At 43.3% G+C, this 20,111-nt stretch overlaps 2 protein-coding genes across 2 annotated transcripts; one reads left to right on the top strand and one right to left on the bottom strand.

Annotated features, from left to right (window-relative positions):
- Positions 1–6,575: 6,575 nt before the first annotated feature.
- On the top strand, positions 6,576–16,699 carry sh3bp2 (SH3-domain binding protein 2). The gene is made up of 13 exons (XM_061073096.1): positions 6,576–6,931; positions 11,208–11,347; positions 11,469–11,571; positions 12,004–12,121; positions 12,237–12,304; positions 12,554–12,639; positions 12,722–12,799; positions 12,926–13,658; positions 13,991–14,108; positions 14,565–14,620; positions 15,362–15,437; positions 15,655–15,714; positions 15,796–16,699. The coding sequence occupies exons 1-13, from the start codon at positions 6,831–6,833 to the stop codon at positions 15,988–15,990; spliced, it is 1,932 nt and encodes a 643-aa protein (XP_060929079.1). The 5' UTR covers positions 6,576–6,830; the 3' UTR covers positions 15,991–16,699.
- A 437-nt stretch (positions 16,700–17,136) lies between these two features.
- Positions 17,137–19,969, bottom strand: LOC133010518 (selenide, water dikinase 1-like). The gene is made up of 7 exons (XM_061078112.1): positions 19,874–19,969; positions 19,668–19,775; positions 18,361–18,515; positions 18,166–18,256; positions 17,971–18,100; positions 17,574–17,786; positions 17,137–17,309 (listed from the first exon to the last, which is right to left on the bottom strand). Exons 1-7 carry the CDS (start codon positions 19,967–19,969, stop codon positions 17,137–17,139), a joined length of 966 nt encoding a protein of 321 aa, XP_060934095.1.
- Between the last annotated feature and the right edge of the window lie 142 nt (positions 19,970–20,111).

Raw genomic sequence — 20,111 nt, 5'->3', positions numbered from 1 at the left:
TATTATCTATTGTATAGTCAAATACTTATCTTTATACCTCTACTATATATCATATCATATTATATCATACTCTCTGTATATTCTTTGTATATATAAGTCTATATACACATATTTATACATGTGTACATGTTATTATTATTATATTTACTATTATTATTATATATACTGTTGCTGCCATAATTACTATATACTGCTATTATATTGGTATAATAATTACTAATTACTATCATATATAAATATATATTATGTTATATTATATACTATATATACTGTACTATTTTTATATACTGTCTAACAATAACCTTACCATCATATCATCAGTACTATTACCATCATCTTGCCACTGCACCTTATCTACCTATTTATCTTGTGTTTCTGTTTTTATTCTTTCTACCTCAATATTTTTAATTTTATTCTATTGTATTGTATTTTATTGTATTCAAATATACCGGCTGCTATGACGACTTAATTTCCCTTCGGGGATGAATAAAGTAATCTATCTATCTCTCTATCTTAAAACAAAATACACAAATACAGGAATATTATTCAATGCATCACACATCCATGACCCAATTCCACCTGGATCTGAATCAGAGTCCAGCTTGTGAACCTTGATCTGTAACAACAGTTAGATTCTCTCAAACTGTTTGAGATGTTAAGTGATTATTTATTTGAACGCACACACACGACTCTGTGAGAAACCCACTGTACAGACGCAGTGAGGAGGAAGTCATTGGTCTGAAACGGACGCGGCAGTCATTCTTCAAACACAGGAAGTCGCCAGTTCTGTGGTTAGCTCGGTGCTGTATTTCTTTTTGTGTACACACGGAAACATACACATGTATCTGATTGTCTCTCGCCGCCCACTTAAATAACAAAGGGACTTTCAACTCAGCACTAAATATACATGCATTATTTAAAAAACGAAGCCGAGAGACGTCTTCAGTTTTTCCATCACTGGCTCTTCAGCTCGAAGTCTGTGGCTCTGCATCAGCCTGTGTTCTGTGTGAGATGTGATCAGGTGGTAAAAGTCAGGTTTAGTTCCAGGCTCAGTAAAGCTGTCCCTGTTCTTCCAAGCTACTGTAACGTTGGCTCATCGTCCTGTTTACTGACAGATGTTGGGCCGGGGGGGGGGGGGGGGGGGTGGGGGGTTCACTGCAGCTGTTTGCAGCCGAGCGTGAAGCAGGTGGTCGTCTGTGACCTCCAGAGAGTCACTGACAGAATGAGACTCTGCAAGCAATGGCAGTAAAAATAAAAAAATGATTTGTCTACTAATGATATACAGTTTATCCATATATATTCCACAGTTTCTGACCACAAAAGTTATGAATTGACCATGACCACTCTATACTACTTTTTTTCAGCATTTGACACAAGTTGCCACGAATCACAAGAAGTTTCAACCAAATGTAGAGGATGGGAAAACACCTGCAAAATTTAAGGCTACCTCCTAATTTGATTATAGACAATATAATGCATTTAATTAGCCATGATTAAAGGGTGCATTTGAATTTTGTTTTTTTTAAGTTGTATTTGCACATAAGTCTGAATTTATGCATTATCTAAAAATAAACATGATTGTCTATGCATATTATATCAATATCTAAAGCTATTTAAATGTATTTTCTCTGTCGGGTGTCTGACCTCGGCCTGAGAGACGATGTGTGAGGAGGTCCGACGTCCGGGGGTCTTATCAGAGCTCCTCCTACAGGCCTCAAGGGGGGGGGCGACCCCAGGGTGGACCCAGAACTCGCTGGAGGAATTGGACTTCCTATCTGGGTGAGGCAGGGGAGAAGGATGTCTGGAACCTCTCGTTGCTGCCACTGACACCTAACCTCAGATAGGAGGAAGAATATAAATGGATCAAACCAAAGGAAATATTAGCTTAGAAAACAGATTTGAAGACAGCGAGAGAAGAGCTGACATGTTACAGACTGGAGTGAAGACACCTTGGACATTTTAAATTATTATTTACAGCATTTTTTAAACTGTCAAAGACAAAATGTCAAACAAGCCGATAGAACAGATCAAAACCAAACAGTCTCCAGTGGATGAAATATTCAAATAAAACAAACTCATGTGTTTAGCCCCTAAACATAAACATCAATGTTCTCGAGACAGACCTGAGATGTTTCAACCCCCGTCTGTGTTTCCACACCACCCCCACCAACCCAGATCCCCCCCCCCCAGCTTCTCACATGCACACCTACACACCCGTCTTCTGTCTTCATCCCGTTCACAGAACAAAAACCACAACATGCAAATCACTCCAACACAGACGCAAAATAATTCAAATCGTTTCACTGGGCTTCACATGAACTGGTCCTGTACGGCTCCTCTTCTTCATCTTGAGATCTTTGTGTTCTTCCAGTTTCACGTCCTCCACGTGTTAGAAACCTCATCACCACGTCCACTCGCTCACGCTAACATTCTCTTGACATTTTCCCAGGAGGCTGCAGGAAAAGTTGAGGAGCATGATTTGATTAATATGTAAAACTATAACAGACACCCGTGAACAACAATATGCTTATTATCTCCATTACTTTCAAATTCACAGTTCACAGAACACAGAACAAAACCACAACATTTAAATCACTCCAACACAGACGCAAAATAATTCAAATGATTTCACTGGGCTTCACATGAACTGGTCCTCGTTGGCTGAGTAAAGATAGCTACGCAAATCTGTGTGTCAGAAAGTCTTAAATGGGACATTAGGTAAATATTAATTATATTCTTCTCGCTATACTTCCTGGCTCGACGTCCCACGACTCTTCTTTTGTTTGAACCTCAGCCCAGAGGGCGAGTGTGAGACTCTTGGTTTGAGATGAGCGATTGTTTATAAGGAGAGCGTTCACTCCCCTGCGGATCCCTGTGATTAGCGCCTGCACACACACAAAGGAAAGCCGCAGTGAAGTGACTCTCCCTGTCTGAGGTTCAGATTCCAGACTGACAATAAATATACCTGGAAATGAGCCGTGAGATGAATGAGCTGAGAAACCAGAGTGAAGGAGTCTCTCTGTACACCTGAGACAAAGGTTTGACAACACAACAACAACACAACAACATGGATGTATCGTGCATTGATAGTTTTCATCATTAAAGCAGCACTATGTCACTTTCACTTAGCAACACCGCCCCCTGCTGCCACATCGTGCCACAACAAGGAGAAGAAGAAACCACAGAGTGACACTAAAGCCGTTAGGAAATCGGCCTTCATCACCAGAAGCTCTAGAATCTCCTCTTCATCCAAGTTGACGTCTTCGTCTACTTCGTGTCCGGCTCCTCTTCTTCATCCTGAGATGTTTGTGTTCTTCCAGTTCCACGTCCTCCACGTGTTAGAAACCTCATCACCACGTCCACTCGCTCACATTCTCTGGACATTTTCCCACGAAGCTGCAGGAAAAGTCCTGGAGCATGATTTGGTTAATATGTAAAACTACAGTAGAAACCCGTCTACAACAATATGCTTATTGTCTCCAGCACATTCAAATTCACAATCAAATCTGTAAAAACGGTCCCTGCACCGAGAGCTGGTTTAGTTTCAGACTGCGGACACAGACTTCAGTGTGGGTGTTTGTTTATGACATAATTGCTGAGCAGACGTTGGAGGAATGATCCGTCTGTAAAGGGGAAGTTATTCATGAAGTCCTGCAGTCGTACAGCCGCTGAAACCTGATACCTGTGTGTGTATTTAAACAAATACACAACGTTGTCACAGTTATGAGCTGATTCCTGATTCGAAGGACTTTCCCAAATCCTGTAAACCGGGGTTTGTGTTACACCATGAAGTAGTGACTTCTGCTGAGGAGTGCGTTCTGTGAGCAGAAGCCAGGCTGCAGCCGGCTGCTCTTGTGGTTGAAGGGAGGGTGTCACGACACTTTGTACAGTAGCTCTGAAACGCCAGGAAGTGAAGTGGGCAGGAGCGTTGTGTGCAGGACTCAAACCCTGATGACAGTCACGGACAGAGGAACTACACGGCTGATGCAGCGCTCCATGGGTGAGTTTGATTCACACAGTTCTTTCTAGATGTGAAGTTTATGGGTTTGTTTGGGTTTTTAAAGACGGAGACGGCTTCTTTAATGAGAGGAAGAAATGATTCTACACAGACTGGTAGACGGCTGCTCTCTACACACAAGTCAGCCAGAGAACTTCTCCTAGTTTGTGACTAGTTTGTGTTACGGTTCAGACAGTGTGTTGCTTTTTGACAGTTTTATATCACGTCAGTTTTATTTATAAAGTACCACATTTTCCTAAAGAGCAGGTTTAACTCGTATTCTCACAGGAGGAAACCTCAAGTTGAACCAGAGTCTGACTCGGCAAACTTCAGCCTCAGCTGTTTGGGGGGGGGGGGGGGGGGGGGCGGAGCAGAGCACAATAGTACAATGTCAAGTTCCACATGGAGATGAATAATCATAATCGAAATGATAAGTGTTGACGAGAAGCGTGAGGGAAGTCGGTGGTTTGCGGTTCCACAGCAGCTCTCTGGACCCGGCAGCCTGGGGATGAGGATTTGTAATAATCCAGAAGTTTGGACGAGTTTTTCTCCGTCTTTATTCGTCGGGGAGTTTTGTCTCCGGAGCAAACTCACCAAGTCTGACCCGACTCGAGCCAAATGTTTACAGGAAGTTGCACTGTAAAAAAGTGAAAAGTGACTGAACCCAAACCTGAAAATCATTTTACAACCTTCGTCCAAATGCTTATATCAACTATAACGATTAAATATGTGTTTCTGAGGCGTCTGCAGGCCGGAGTCTGGCTTCATTGATAAATATAACAGCGTATCATCTGCATAGCAATGAATGTTAGTGGAGTTGTATTTTGTGTAATGTAATCTGTCATAATGTGGATTCTCCAACTAAATTCTATACTGTCAGATTCTATTTCAAAGACGTTTCTGAAACAAACGATTCTCGATTTCAGACGTAGACGAGAGCAGCTTCTCTTTTTGACAGATTCTTTTTCCTCACTAACTAAATAAATGTATGGATTCACTTCACACTCATCTGTTTGATGCCAGCAGCACGTGGAGGGGTGGGGGGGGTCTCACTCTTTCATGCTTTTTTTATGGACGAATTTGTGGTGAGAAACCTTGTTGGTTCTATTTGAACACTCGACTTCCGGCTCCTCATGAGAAGCAGCTCGATCCCGATGAGGTGTGTGAAGATGCTTCTCTCGTTGTCTCATTTATTAATGATGTCAAATGTTTGGTGACACGTAGGCGTTTGTCTACCTGTGGATTTAACTCATTACGCTCTGCTGGGTTGATATAACTCCAGTGGGGTTCTAAAGGGTTTTAGCAGGTTAGTTTATTCTTGAAATTTGGGGTCCGTGCATAGTTCAAGTGCAGTTGTTCACGTCTTATATTAGCAAATAACACTGTATATGCTCAAAGGTCTGACTACCGGAGCTTTCAGATGAATCTCAAAGACTTCATTCGATAAATGGTGCTGTCACTGGGTGTGTTTGTGTGTGTGTGTGTGTGTGTGTGTGTGTGGTTCAGGTATTACTCATGTTGTCCCAAAACCTGAATGATTCAATTCTATGGTTGAAAACTTGTTTTAAGCTTTTCAAGCAGGAGGTGTGAAAGTAAATGAGCACGAAGCAAATGATTGTTTATTCACATTGTTTGTTTCATCTTTGTATGTGTGTTGCTTAAAAAAGAACCACGTCTGCTGCTCAGACTTCCTGTGTACGTCACGGAGGAGGAGGAGCCCCCCCGACATGTCCTGTAGTGATAGGTGGCTTGTGGGGTCTCGGTCTTGCTTGCTGGGGTCTGCAGAGCAACTTGACTGTTAGACTAGATGGGGACAAGATAAGTATAAGGTTGTGATGTCAGGACACTGGGAAGCTGAAGGTTGAGATCCCTCATTCCTCAATTACACACTTTACATTTCACAAACATGCAACCTCACACAGGAACGTGGCTGGTTCTCATCTCAGTTTATTCAGTTTCCACCTTAATGTTGTTTGTGATCCGCCAGTAAACTGAGAGAAGAAGAGAAGTTCTAACCAAAGATAACAAGCTAACGATGTCGATGCTTCACGTAAAGTTTCCTCGTTCCTGGAAGATTCAACTCTTTGACCACTTTGCATTTCACGTTACAAATACTACACACAGCCTCTTGTGTGCGTCCACTTTCTACACAACATCGCCTCCCGTTACAGACACTGATGCAAACCTTCCCAGGAAACGTGGGTCGGCTCTCATGATGCAAATCAGTCGCTGCTCAAACCTGCACAGGAACTGCTGCGTTTCAGGCCTTAGTGTGTGTGTGTGTGTGTGTGTGTCTGTGTGTGTGTGTGTGTGTGTGTTGACCTTTGTATTGTTCCAGCCTTACTGAATGGAAAGTCCCCCCCATTCTCTCTCCCAGGTTCTGTCTGAGTGTGTGTGTAGCGTATTTGTGTGCAATGTTGTGGTTTGCGTCCGGCAGCCAATCACACACTAGCTGTGAGGAAGCAGGAAGGAACCTGCCAGCGCTGCTTGACCAATGAGAGGCCGGGGCTGGAGAACATGGCCCCTTCAGGAAGCGAGTGGCGCTGAGCGAGGGGCGCAGACCACTGACTGACTCTCCGCTCGACAAGGCCGACGCTTCTCCGTCATTCTTCTAACTAACAATCCTCCATCAATCCCTCTCTCCATTTCTTCCTCCTTCTTTTCTGTCTTTCCTCCACATTCTGATCCTGATTCTCGAAAATCTCACTAATCGTTTACTCGAATCTACGACTCGGGCCGTTCCTCCTTTGTTCCGTCCAACCGTTCCTCCATCCTCCGGTCGCTCCACCTGCTTTTAAAGTATGCTGGTGTACCGCGCTGAGCCGCCGCCCTCATGTCCACCGACATGTCCTCTCCGTCCATGAGAGGGAAGTCGTTCGCCAGGCGCACCAAGCAGAGCTCTAGGACATGCTATCGGGAGCAGAGGAGTGTCATGTAAGTTTCGTTTCTCACTTTGCTTGGTGTTACTAACTTTTACTCACCTCGTAGGTTGGTTTCTGTCTTCATGTGGTTTCAGGAACTTGGCATTTTGTGGTTGTTCTTCTTCTTCTTAATGTGGGTATAAGTCGTCCTTTAGAAAGCAAAAAGGTTTACGTCATCTGCGTCGGTTATCGTTGGATTCGGTTTCTTCCCCATTAGTCGAGGACGCTGAGGCAACCGAGGGATTTCATCAAGCGTGTGAAAGCTGCAAATTTCCGTTGGAGACGTTGATGATTGGTTAATATTTGAATTAGGAAGTAATTATAAAGGTATCTGCTTTTTAAAAATGCTGTTAGGCCAGATATATTTTGGTGTTTGTATCGCAGCACAGGAAGTCAGATGTAAACTCACATAGTTTCTCATGAAGCATTTAATATAGATTGATATCTTTCTTCAGACGTGAACTGGCCCACGTCCCTGTGTAGTCGCTGCAGTGAAGTTTCTCTGAATCAACTTTTCTCCCATAAAAACTTAATAATAATGACGAGAAAGAATAAAGGCAAGAGCACAAATTAAGATCGTGTTTCTCCCCTCAAGTGGCTCTAATATTGCTTTGTGATTCAGAAATATGAAACGAAAAAAAGAAGATTTTCTCTACTTTGTGAGATCTGTTGATTATATGCATGTGTTAGATATGTGTTGATGTTTTTATTTGCCATAGATTAATGGACTTTGACTAGGAAACGAAGATTGTTCATTGTTCACTGCTGAGTCTGTTGTGTTGACCCGCGTGAGTTTGGTTTGTCAGTCGTTGCCTTGGTCACTTCTGAGGACGAGTTTGAGGAAAGGCTTCGTTTACGGGAAACCTGCCCTCATGTGTCATTTGGTGAGCGGGGCGGAAAGAGGGGGGGGAGGGTGGGCTTGTAGCCAGATCTAAATCTCGGAGTTCCTTCCCTGTAAACCCGTCTCTGTGTGGTTGTGCCACCTTCGCCAAAGCAGCGTGACGTTGGCACCGGTCATTAATCTGTTCATATTGGTGATGTAATGTTTCAGAAATGACACCTGTGACCTCACGGTTTCTGAGGAGGACGTTACCACGAAGTCGTATTCACAAACCACATGACGCCGATTTAGTGAGAAGTTTGTTTGTGGTCTTCAGTTTTTAAATTTCACTGGTATGTGATTCTGAGCAAGTATGTATGAAAAATGAGGAAACACTTACGTCAAGTATAAAATCAAATTTGAATTTATTCAATTATTATAACTTAGTTGTTACATAATATTGAGATGTTTCAAGCAACAATTCCGTTTTGTACATTTCTCTGTATAAAAGAGATGTAAACAGTTGTTGTAAATTAATATTTGAGGAAGTGAACGATATGAATTCTCCTTCCACTGAATATAGATTACATTACATTTCATGTAGCTGACGCTTTTATCCAAAGCGTCTCACAATAAGTGCATCAACCCCGAGGGTACAAACCAAGAACAACAAGAATCAAGAAAGTGCAATTTCTTCAAAAATAAAGCAAAACTACAAAATGCTATAAGAATAGATAATAAGAATAAGAATAAAAATAAACTTTATTCATACAGAGCCTTTTAAAACAAAATTAAAAAGTGCTTTACAAAATTAAAACAAGAACAAATATAATCAGTCAATAATACAGAATTGAAATATCTTGTAAGGTTGCAGCAGTTCAGTTATGAATGTGGGAGCTGAACCACAAAGAGCTTTATAAGTCATAAGTAACATCTTAAAATAAATTCTTAAACTAACAGGTCGCCAGTGAAGAGAGGCGGAAACCGTGCTGATATGATGTCATCTCTCGGGGAGGATGAGTCATCACTGAAGCTGTTAGGTTTATAGAATGAAATGTGGGAAGTGGGAAAGTTGCCAGTTGGTTTGAAAGAGACCGGTGATTATTTCCATCAGGAAACCAGTGGAGAGAATCCATCAATTCAGATAAAGTAAATTTAAGAAATGCAGAAGTTAATAAAGAGTCTGAGATGGGCAGCGTTTCTGATGATGAACATGTGATGAGGTGTGGAACAGCGTGAGAATGTGGCGCTCGTGAGATCTGAGCTCGACTTGCGGTTTGTTTTTTGGTTCAACAGCTAAAACTTGGTTAAAGACGTCTGAGGTTGTGTGAGCTCAAAGTTTTGAGACGCTACTGTGAAGCTTTCAAATCAACTCCTCCTCGGGCTGAGGTGGTGGAAGGTCTTTGCTTCTTCAGAGGAAACAGTTGATGATAAGTTTACTGGGCGAAATCTTCAGGGGCCATCGTGAAGATAAACATCCAACGGTAAAGGTTCCTCTCCGTGTTTGGAGAGTGTTGGAGTAGCCAGAGACACTAAGTCAGAAAGGTTATATCCCTCCTGTACCGTTAACCTCAGCGTCGACTGATTTCTACTTCCTGGACAACGTGCAAGGACGTGATGATTGTGGCACTGGAGCAGTTTGGGTGGAAGATAGATTGCAAACCCCAGAGGAAACTGGTTTGTTCCAGATCATTTAGATGAATCCAAACATCATATTCCAGGAGGAGCAGAAGTTTTGGTTTCAGTTACCAGACTTTTCAGGAGAATCTCGGATCGTTCTGTGCACAGATCTGGTTCACCTCAAGCACAAGGAGGCCTAGGGGGGTGGGGGGGGGGGGGGGTGACTGACAGACAGATTTACAGCAGGTGTGGAGGAGGCAGTGGTGCTGGAGAGAAAATACCACATCTGCCCTTTTTATCTCAGTGAAAGGGAGGAGATTCTGGCAAGACATCTTTCTTCATTCCACAGCCTCACACACACACCCACACACACACACAAACACACTCACACACACACACACACACACACACTCTCTCTCCTTCCGTATGAAGTCAGTAGATGATCTCGATAAACTGGAAGTTTCGTATAAACAGAGGATGAAGAACTTTAGTTGGGATGTTTATTTGACTACTTCTCTCACTACTGCTCTCTCTCTCTCTCTCTCTCTCTCTCTCTCTCTCTCTCTCTCTCTCTCTCTCTCTCTCTCTCTCTCTCATTACACACACACACACACACACACACACACTCAAAAACATGCACACACCTCTTGAGCCCTAGTGCAAGAACCCAGGACATTATGTGTTTCCTGTCTGGACTGAATGTGTGTGTGTGCGTGCTTTCACGTATTTATCTCAGAGTGTATTTAAGTGCGAGAGAGGGCGAGGGAGATAGAAATCAACAAAGGCTTCCAGAGAGAGAGAGAGAGAGAGAGAGAGAGAGAGAGAGAGAAAGAGAGAGAGAGAGAGAGAGAGAGAGAGAGAGAGAGGGTTGAGACCTTCTGAGTCGGCTCCTCTGCCTCGTCAGTCCGGCTCCTCTGTGATGAACCTGCCGAGCTTCACCTCCACAGTCGACCTGCTGAGGGAGAGCGTCAGCAAGAGGCTCAGCAGGAGGTAGGCAACACCCGACAGGTGTTAGAGTAGAAGAAGAAGAAAAAACGCTCCTTTCTCCTGCACTGGTAAAGGATTCTTCTGCTTTCACCCATTCGTTGGTTTGTTTGATTGAAAGCAAGATAACACAAAAACCACAGGACTGATCCCCACTGGGCTCAGTCTGCTAACTGACTCTGGATCAGACGGCTGATTTCTCCGAGAACAATTCATGGATCTTGATGAATAAACTGTTGGGCCTTGGCAGAGGTTTTCATTTTAGTGTTGTATGGATTAAATAACCTTTTCATACTTCGACAATCAAAAGTGATTCCCTGACGAGGAACAGGAAATAGGACAGGAAATTGAATTTTCTCTACATGAAAACATTACTTTGTCCTGAGCTTGTCTACAAAAGTGAGTAAACATTTCCCGTAATTGTCGATCATTGCCTTTGCCCGGGAGTTGGTTGGTTTGCTTGATTGCATCAACGGAATAATACAAGAACTACTGAATGAAATTACAGAAAAACTTTGTGGAAAGACGGAAACACGGGCCAAGAAAGAAACAGATTGAGATTTTGGATTCAGACAAATGGTCGGATCCTATTTCTTGTTTTATTTAACATCTTTTCTAATTTCCCATAGAATGATTTAATGAGTGTTGATGAAAAGAATCAGGCACATTGAGGCGCCTGATATCTGTGATCAGTGTAATTTGGTGCAGATTCCAGGTTCAGTGGTTTCAATGGGAGACTATTGGGCCTCGTGGAGATATGAGCTCTTTTATGAAGATAAACGTTTTCCACGATCCTGCACGAACTCCCGTGACGGACCTTCGCTGTTTCCTAACACGCCGCTCTCCTCTTCTTCTTCTTCTGTAGAACCATGTCGTCTCCAGAGGTGTGCTGGCCTGTGCCGATGCGAGCCATCGGGGCTCAGAACCTCCTCACCATGCCCGGAGGAGTTTCCAAGCCCGGGTACCTCCACAAGAAGGGAGGCAGCCAGTTCAGCCTCATGAAATGTGAGTTCCTGATAAAGAGATTTAAGAGTGACACCTCAAGCTTCACTTTATTATGAAACATCCATCTACTTATGTGTTGGCACCTTTTGAGGACTGATAGAAACCTTCTTCTATCTTTCAGGGCCTCTGAGATACATCATCATCCACAAGGGCTGTGTGTACTACTTTAAGACCAGTACTTCTCCAGCCCCACAGGGGGCGTTCTCTCTCAATGGCTACAACAGGTCAGTGAAACGTTCACCGCTCACTGTAAATAAAGATGGACGACAGATTCAAGATCCAAGATTCAAGATTTTTATTATCATATGCACATCAACATCACTGGCAATGAAATGCTTGAGTCACAGGCTCTCTTCTAGCAATGCTCAATAATTACAACCAAAAAAATGAAATAGAAATAGTATAAAATAGAATAAAATAGAATATCAAAAATTTAAAATAGAAAATAAAATGTACATATCTAAAAATATATATATACATCTCAAGAGAAAGCTGTATATATATATTTACAGCTTACAACATGACATCTCCCCAAAAGTGACAGTTGAATGATCTCGGTCGCCCCCTGGTGGCTGCCTGCAGTATGGCCCATAAACGTGGACATGTGTCAAATGGACAGACATGAGTTGCAGTTTGACATTTGTCTTCGTCCACAGAGTGATGAGAGCAGCCGAGGAGACGACGTCCAACAACGTTTTTCCTTTTAAAATCGTCCACTTCAGCAAGAAACACAGGACCTGGTTCTTTTCTGCCGCCAGCGAGGACGAGCGGAGGGTGAGAACCACGAAAAATACATTTTACTATCAGAATGTGTTCTTCTCTGCGTATTGAATTTGTTCATCTTGCACAACGACACAACACTCAGACTGTTTTTGTTGTTGTCTCGTAGAAATGGATGCGACAGCTGCGGAAGGAGATCGATCACTACAACGAACGGAAAGAGTCTCTGTTTCCCAGGTAGCTTCACATAGGCCTATCCATCCTATGATAATCCTATTTATTAATCCACTTAAAGGTTCAGTGTGTAGAGTTTAGTGACACCTAGTGGTGAAGTTTCATGTTGCAGCTGAATACCAGACACCAGATGAAACACACAGGATTATTTTATATTTAATTTCTCCCTTTAGATCCTTTAACCTTAATCGTACACATTGACCCTTTAAACTTGATGATTTCCTCCTAATGACGTTGTCTCTGTTGCCATAGCGACTCGGACTCCGACGCTGACAGTTTCTACGGCACCATCGAGCGGCCGATGGACATCAAGCACCACGACAGCAACGCAGACGACGGTAACACAACCCCCGATGAACGCACTCACACAACACACCTGATCGTTTTCAAACTGTCGTTAACTCTTTGTGCTGTGTGCAGATTACGTTGAGGAGGACGATGATGACGATGAGGAAGATTACCTGCAGCCCGACGCCGACTATTCGCCGCCACCTACAGGTGAGGACGCCACACAACACACACACACAGATGGAGCTGACTCCTGCTCTGTCCCTTTGTGTTCAGTAGGTGAAGGTGAAGTTGATACAAACAGGAAGTCAGTCTGATTATCTCTCCCCTCCTCAGGTCGCCCGACGGGCCCCCCCCCCACCTACCCTCCCCCTCCGGTGCCGGCATCGTTCCAGTTCCGTCCCGACTCTGGTCTCAGTTTCCACAAAGGCCCGCCTCCTCCCGTCCCGCCGCAGCACAGGAACCCGACCGCCCCTCTCCCCAAAAGACCGCCGCCCACTTTCCCGCCTCCCTTCATACTGAAGGAGTCCAGCAGAGGCCCGCCTCCTCCCCCGATGCCCTTCACGTCCCACCTCAAGCCCTTTCCTCACGACTCTCCTCCTCATCCTCCTCCTCCTCCTCCTCCTCTGAACAAGCCAAAGAGAACTCCTCCTCCTCTGAAGCCGCCTCCCACAGGTGAGCCGGGGATCCTCAGCAGAGACTGGCGGCCTCTGTCGACCCTTTCCAACCAGCTGGTCTCCACTCTGCCCATCTGCGAGCAACTAGAGAAAAGGTTGCTTCCCAATGGCCCCGCCCACTGCTCCCCGAACGTGTTAGGGAGCCAGTCGCTAGGCAACAAACACCCACGCCACAAGCCCACCCTGCTGACCCACCAGCCCGCCACCAGACCTGTGACATCAGAATCCCTGCAGACGCCGCCCTGTCACCCACTTCTCCCCGGCCCCCCTCCTCTCTCTCCTCTGCACAAACCTGGACTTCCCAACAAGCCGGTGGTGCCCAAACCTCCCCCCCCGGCCGTCAGACCCCCGACGCCGGCCGCCAAGTCCAAGCCCCCGGGAACCTCTCTTCAGTAAGCTGCACCCAAATACAACAACAAACCAATTCCACATTCATTCAAAATCCGTCTGTTTGCCTCGTTGCATTAAAGGATGAATGAAGACGAAATGTGACATCAGATTTGATTCAGTCAATTCAGCGATTTGGAACAAATGTAGAAATAGAAAGTTAGAAACATCATCAGGAAAAACCTGAACCACGAATACACACACATCGTCAGCAAAGTAAAAATATCCTCACGTTTTACTTCTGTAAATTCCCATGATACTTATTTCCTGTGTTTTGAAAAATATAAAAAAGTGCTTGAGGTTGATTCTTCCTCACTGAGACGTGTGTGTCCACCAGAAGATCGTCTCCCGAGGGACAGAGCTTCCGCTCGTCAGGAGACGAGACGCCGTCCGAGTTCAGGTGGAAACAGGATCCGAGGAAAGGAGACGACGACTCGGACGACGACTACGAGAACGTAAGAAACCGACCGAGGCTGACGTCACATTCCTGTATCTGTATATATATTCTCTGTGTGTGATTTATGTATGTATGTCTGTGACGAGTTTTAAGTTTTAACTGTATAAGCTACTGAATGTTCTAAATTTCCCTCGGGATTAATAAAGTATCCATCTATCTATCTATCTATCTACATTAATGTGGAACAAACTGAGTGATGCTCAGTTCGGCCTAATGACAAATATTCATACTTTATACAGTCATACAACACTCTGAAATTATTTTTAACAGATAAGATTATTTGGATCTCAGTCACAATTACACTGAAATAAATATCACAATAATGCTGATGGGACTTTTGTTGGGATCTTTACCAAACGTCTGGAGCCTATGATTAGGATTTGTGGGCGGGGCTAGTCGATATCCGTGCTCCTGTAAACATGTTGTTTACTTGTTGTTGTGTTTCTTTCCACAGGTGCAGCTGCCGGACTCCGTGTTCATCGACACGACCGAAACCTGCTTCGTAGAACAGTACGACTTTATTTTTGAATATCGAGCTTTAAGTGTGTTTGTTAGTTTCAGATCTAGAATAGTTTAGGTATAAGTCAGGTGCATTGTGGGTAGGTTTCTATACTGAGGCAGTGGGGTGTGTGATTGTGGGTCTAATGATAAAAGAGCGTCGTCTAAAATCAGCTTAAGTGAGTTTCACAGTTATTTTGAAGTCACTTTATAAACAGTCTGATATAAACTGTGAATTCACACACGTTGATGTTCCGCTCGTACACAAAGTGAAACCTTCTCTCTCACTATCGTTCTCATTCACCAGTATAACAGCCTCTCATTAAGATGCATGAGCAATAAAACAATATCAATAGTTAGAAATATAATTTTCATCAATTGAATATAACCCTCATTTTTTATCGATACACTTTCTCTGTCCATAAAGACAATTATTTGACTGAATTATTTTAATTCAGTGTTACATCATAAAACCCTGATGGAAGTGCACCTGGCCAACAAGGAGATTATTAATAGATTAACTACAACCGGATGCAGCCACTTCTTTTTTCTTCAGATAAATTTGGACAGTTTCATGTTCTTGTCATGACAAATAGTGACGTTACTGCCATCTAGTGGCAAGAAATATAACAGATTTTTCTTTCTGATCTATTTTACTCAAAGATTTAAAAGACTTTTATTTGTATCATGTAAACAAAATTATCTGAATGAAATTAGTTGATTTTAAAGATACATCATTGTTTGTACCTGCAGGATGTTCAGAGAGGGTCCCGACCCCCCCGAGGACGGACTGTACGGCATCAGAAACTCTGGAACCAAAACCTCCAAGGTAACAAATACAAATGTGCAGAGCTCAGGGACTTCAAAATGAAAAGTCCAACGTTTGAACCTCTGCTGAGCCTCATGTTGGATTTCTAGCTTAGGATCCAAATAATGTTTATATCCTGAAAACTCACTTCATTATTTTCACACCAAATAATCCAATAGCAGATATATTATACTAAATATACATATTTAAATCTGTGTGTATTATATGTGTTTTCCAGGTGCTGGTGGTGTGGGACGGCAGTTTAGGCAAAGCCAGAAACTACAGACTCTTTGCAGACGTAAGAAACACACACACTTCTCTCTGATATATATGAATGATCCTATGTGATGAAGGGACTAACTGTTGTTCTGTCCGACAGGAGGAAATCTTGTTCCTGGACACCGAAGTGACCTTCCCCTCTCTGTCGACTCTGATCGAACACTACCACACACATCCTCTTCCTCACCACAGCTCGCTCTGCCTGCAGAAGCCTTTCACCCGACCCCTGGGATCCAAGCAGCCGGCAGAGCCCGTGCCTCTGTCTCGGCTCACGTTCACTCACGCTGCATCGTGAATTCACACGATAACAAACAAACAAGTGGAAACGGGTGAAACGATTAACTCACAACGACTGAAACCAGAGTCTCTCCTGCCGAAGATCCACAACTCATGGAAATAACAGATTGGAAATAAGTGGCACAGATGGTTAAACTGAACTGACCTTCCACTTACACCAGAGCCCAAAGCTTCATGTTCCTGCTGCTGTTTGCAAACAGGAAAGTGTAAAATCATAAAGTGATGAAGTCCAATCCAAGAGAGTCAGATGGAAGTGGAGTGTTTTGTCCACAGGGGGCGCTGTAATACAAAACGACACAGTTGTTTCCTATGAGTCACATCTTTGGACCATGGAAGCAGGATCAACTTTACTCTAAAACTTTGAATGAACTATGATCTGAATAATTGACGGAATCCTGCATCTTTCTCATCCAGTTGCAGATTTTATGTCCTCAGAGTCCGATCGGCATTTTCCACTTAGACTGTAGTTTTTTTTATAATGTAAAAATAGACATTTTGAAAGTATAACTCAGTATTACTCAACATTACTGGTGCCACATGTTTGAAAGCAGCTGTTCTAGTTTGTGCAGCACTGACTTTAATACTGTAAATGATTATATATGTACATGCTGTATCTACTGTAAAATAAATGTGTCTATCAAAATGTAAATATAACGTTTTTTTACAAACGTGTAATATGTTGAGAATTTATAAAGGATTGTTTAGAACCTCTGGTTGTTTTCTTTTTAAAATTTGAACTTGTGCAGCTTCATAATGATTCTCTGATTCTTGTTGATTGAGAAAGTGAAACAGGACCTGAGCAATAATACTATTCAATATATACATAAAAAAATACACATAATCACACATTCAAATATAACAAAATACATAACTATCAAGTTCAAATATAAAATTAACATAATCACAGATTAAATGCAGAAATATTTATCATTTGTTTCATCAAGCGTTTTATACCTGTGTTTTGAGAGGTGCTGTATAAATAAAATTCATGGGGGGGTATCCCTTGTTTATGATATCCAAATGAAGATTTACAGAGGCCGTCCAGGTTGATCCCAGCCATTAGGATATATTCTAACAAAACGTTGTCTTTTTGAATATTTATTAGTTTATGTGGGGAGCATGCAGACAGTCAAAGATTTAAAGATCATTCTGGTGACACCTCTATGATCCGAGGTTTCCCAACGAGCCGAGCGGTGCGGTTTCCTCTCTGCACCGTCCCGATGATCCACGCTCTGTGGCCCACTCCGTCCCTCGGGGATTTGAACTCGGCAAGGAAGCAAGCGGCCATCTTCCTCGGCATGCAGATCAACAGGCCTCCTGAGGAAGAACAGGAGAAGGGTTTAAAATGATGATCCTGACTGTGTAGCTATGATGAAGAGTGCTCAATCTACTGAGAGGTATTTACGTGTTAAATTCTCATCATCTTCCTGATTTAGTCTCGAGAGATTTATCACGTTCTTTCCTCTGATGTCCCTCAGGGCTCATCTTCTTGTTTTCCTTGCATATTTCCATTTGGACATATAACAAGTACTCAAGTAAAATTATTAAACGAGGAGGAAGTAACCATGGACACAGACATACCTGATGTTTCCGGGCTGGTGCCCTGCATGAGACCGAACATGTTCCCACAGGCCGCGGACACAGCAGCCATCTTGGCGAGCACTGGGAAGTTGTAGATGACAAACGACACTTCACCTCGTTGTTGTTGTGCCAGCGTCTGAGCGCACTCCAGGATCCCCGACCCGGAGACCGGGATGGCTGCGTGGGCTTCGAAGGGGTGCATGAGACTCGCCGCTACATGGATGGAGACAGAGAGAGAGAGAGAGAGACAGAGAGAGAGAGAGAGAGAGAGAGAGAGAGAGAGAGAGATACTTAGAAGGCACCTGGAGCAACGGCTGCAGGCCAGATATTACAAAAACAATGACAATCAGAAGTGTAAAAGCACTTGAAGAGTACTGAGGGTAAGTTCTTGGTGTACCTGTCCTGTTGAGCTCAGCCATGCTCATCACCGCTCCGTGATAGGACAGTTCTACATCTTCCCGAGTCACCACCTGCTTCACTTTGTTCCACTTCTCAGGCTGAGTGATTTCAATCAGAATAATTAGTGTCTATCCCAAACAACGAGAATTAACGGTCACCACGTAATTATGGATCAGTGAACAGGCAGACTTACGATATCTAACCACTGATGAACTGCAACGGCCACTTCGGTTCCAAGGGGCTTGGTCAACACCAGCACGTCTCCTGCGACTGCGTTGTCCAGCCTGAGGAAAGTACAACAAGCTGCGATTAGTAAATCTGTAAGTTATCCTCAAGCTGCTGTGAGTAACTCAAACAGCTCGAGTGAGAAAGAGAAAGAACTTCCTACATGATGTATTCGCTGGGCAGGCAGACCGTGGTGGCGACTCCTCCGACCACCACCCAGGGCTTCAGCAGGTTTTCTGGTCCTGTGACAGACGTGCCCGCCTCCTTGGACGTGTCCTGGAATCCCTGAACGATCAGTGGCACCACTCTGTCAGACTCCTGTGAAAAGGAAAAGTCAGAACAAATAAACAGGTAATATTAATGTGTAGGGTTGCAAAGTTGGAAACTTTCCATGGGAATTACCCAGCCTACATGCCTATTCTACAGAGAGCCATCGAGCTGTGGTACCACGACCCAGCATGCACCACTCCTGTCCTCAAGCTCATGGCGGAGCTCGTCCACAACAGGTGAGGAAGCTCAGAGACGTCGTTCAGTGGACGATGATTAAACAAGAACTCTGCATCATAATCTCCTCAGTCTATAACTCATAACTAGGGTTGCAAAATTCCGGGAATATTCAAACTTGGAAACTTTCCATGGGAATATATGGGAATTAACAGGAATAAACTGGAAATGTTGTGGGTAATTTATACTAACTGTATTTACCTTGTCATATACAGACATAAATATAATCATTTTGTTTTGTCATAGGCTGATTTGAGCCCTGAGGAAACTTTGGGCACTTGACTATATGCTTCTGCATCGTTGTGTCATTCTTAACATAGGTCTTTGCACAGTATTTGCAAATGTACACAGCCTTTCCTTCTACATTGGATGAGGTGAAATGTCTCCACACATGAGAGAGTGCACGTGGCATTGTTCTGTAGAATAAGATGAGAAAAAAGTTTGTAAAAAAACACTAATGCAATGCCAGAGATATAAATAGTTAGCCAAACAATTGGAATCGTCTGTAAACATATTTTACAATTGATGGATAAATGAATGGAAATAGTCTAGATGAACAGATGAACAATCCTCAATCAGCATGCTAATATATTTTCTCCAGTAATATCATGGAAACTTACCTGACTAGTCCTGCACTCTACAGCAGGCCTCAATAGCCCTGCTGTAGAGTGAAGCATGCTGGGAGTTATCTGTGCATGTGATGGAAGAATTCCCAGTGGAGGGTTGAAACTCAACGTTCCATACATCATTAAAATAGAGTTTTGAATGATGTTTTTATTGCTTAGCGTTTAATTTGCGTATTTTTATTTATTTTTCAAAATTCCCCAAATTCCCGAGCTTAACTTCCCATGGTAAGTTTCCGGAAAGTTCCCGGATATTTCACCAGAAACTTTCCTCCCCTTTGCAACCCTATTAATGTGTTGCTGTAACAATAAGCACAGTTGGTTCTGTGCACGTGTCACTGACCTCCCGTGTCATCCTGTCGCTGAGGCCTAGCAGCATCATCATGTGGTCGCACTGGGTCACTCCCATGGAGTACAGGTAACTCAGGACATTGGCACAGGCAATTCTTCCCTAGGAAACAGGAAGCACATGAAGGGTTGGGTGGATTTATGTGTATATATAATCCATAAGACCAGTTTAATGCATTCATAGAAGAGAGACATCCATACCATCATGTACGGGTCATCCACGACGGGGGAGATGAAATCAGTCGACCGGAGCACGAAGGGGCCTCCGGGTCGGGCGGGTATCACAGCGGTTTTCATAACTATTTGTATTTGATACAGCAATTATATTATACGTTTTATACCAACAAACTTCTTTCTACTATTCATATAAGCCTGTATCTGTTTGTTGTAGAACGAGACCTACCTCCTTTGGGCAGTAGGTGGTGCTATCGCTATCTCC

This window comes from Limanda limanda, chromosome 1 (assembly GCF_963576545.1).
Source record: "Limanda limanda chromosome 1, fLimLim1.1, whole genome shotgun sequence".
NCBI lineage: Eukaryota > Metazoa > Chordata > Actinopteri > Pleuronectiformes > Pleuronectidae > Limanda > Limanda limanda.
Note: the sequence above shows the minus strand (reverse complement) of the source record. Positions and strands in the feature narration are given on the sequence as shown.

Coding starts and splice junctions, on each gene's coding strand:
- LOC133010518 (XM_061078112.1), bottom strand. CDS start 19,969: ATGAAAACCGCTGTGATACCCGCCCGACCCGGAGGCCCCTTCGTGCTC. Junction 19,776..19,873: donor TGGATGACCCGTACATGATG/GTATGGATGTCT, acceptor CCTGTTTCCTAG/GGAAGAATTGCCTGTGCCAA. Junction 17,787..17,970: donor GGCTGAGCTCAACAGGACAG/GTACACCAAGAA, acceptor CCATCCATGTAG/CGGCGAGTCTCATGCACCCC.
- sh3bp2 (XM_061073096.1), top strand. CDS start 6,831: ATGTCCACCGACATGTCCTCTCCGTCCATGAGAGGGAAGTCGTTCGCC. Junction 12,640..12,721: donor CGACAGCAACGCAGACGACG/GTAACACAACCC, acceptor TGCTGTGTGCAG/ATTACGTTGAGGAGGACGAT. Junction 15,715..15,795: donor ACTACAGACTCTTTGCAGAC/GTAAGAAACACA, acceptor TCTGTCCGACAG/GAGGAAATCTTGTTCCTGGA.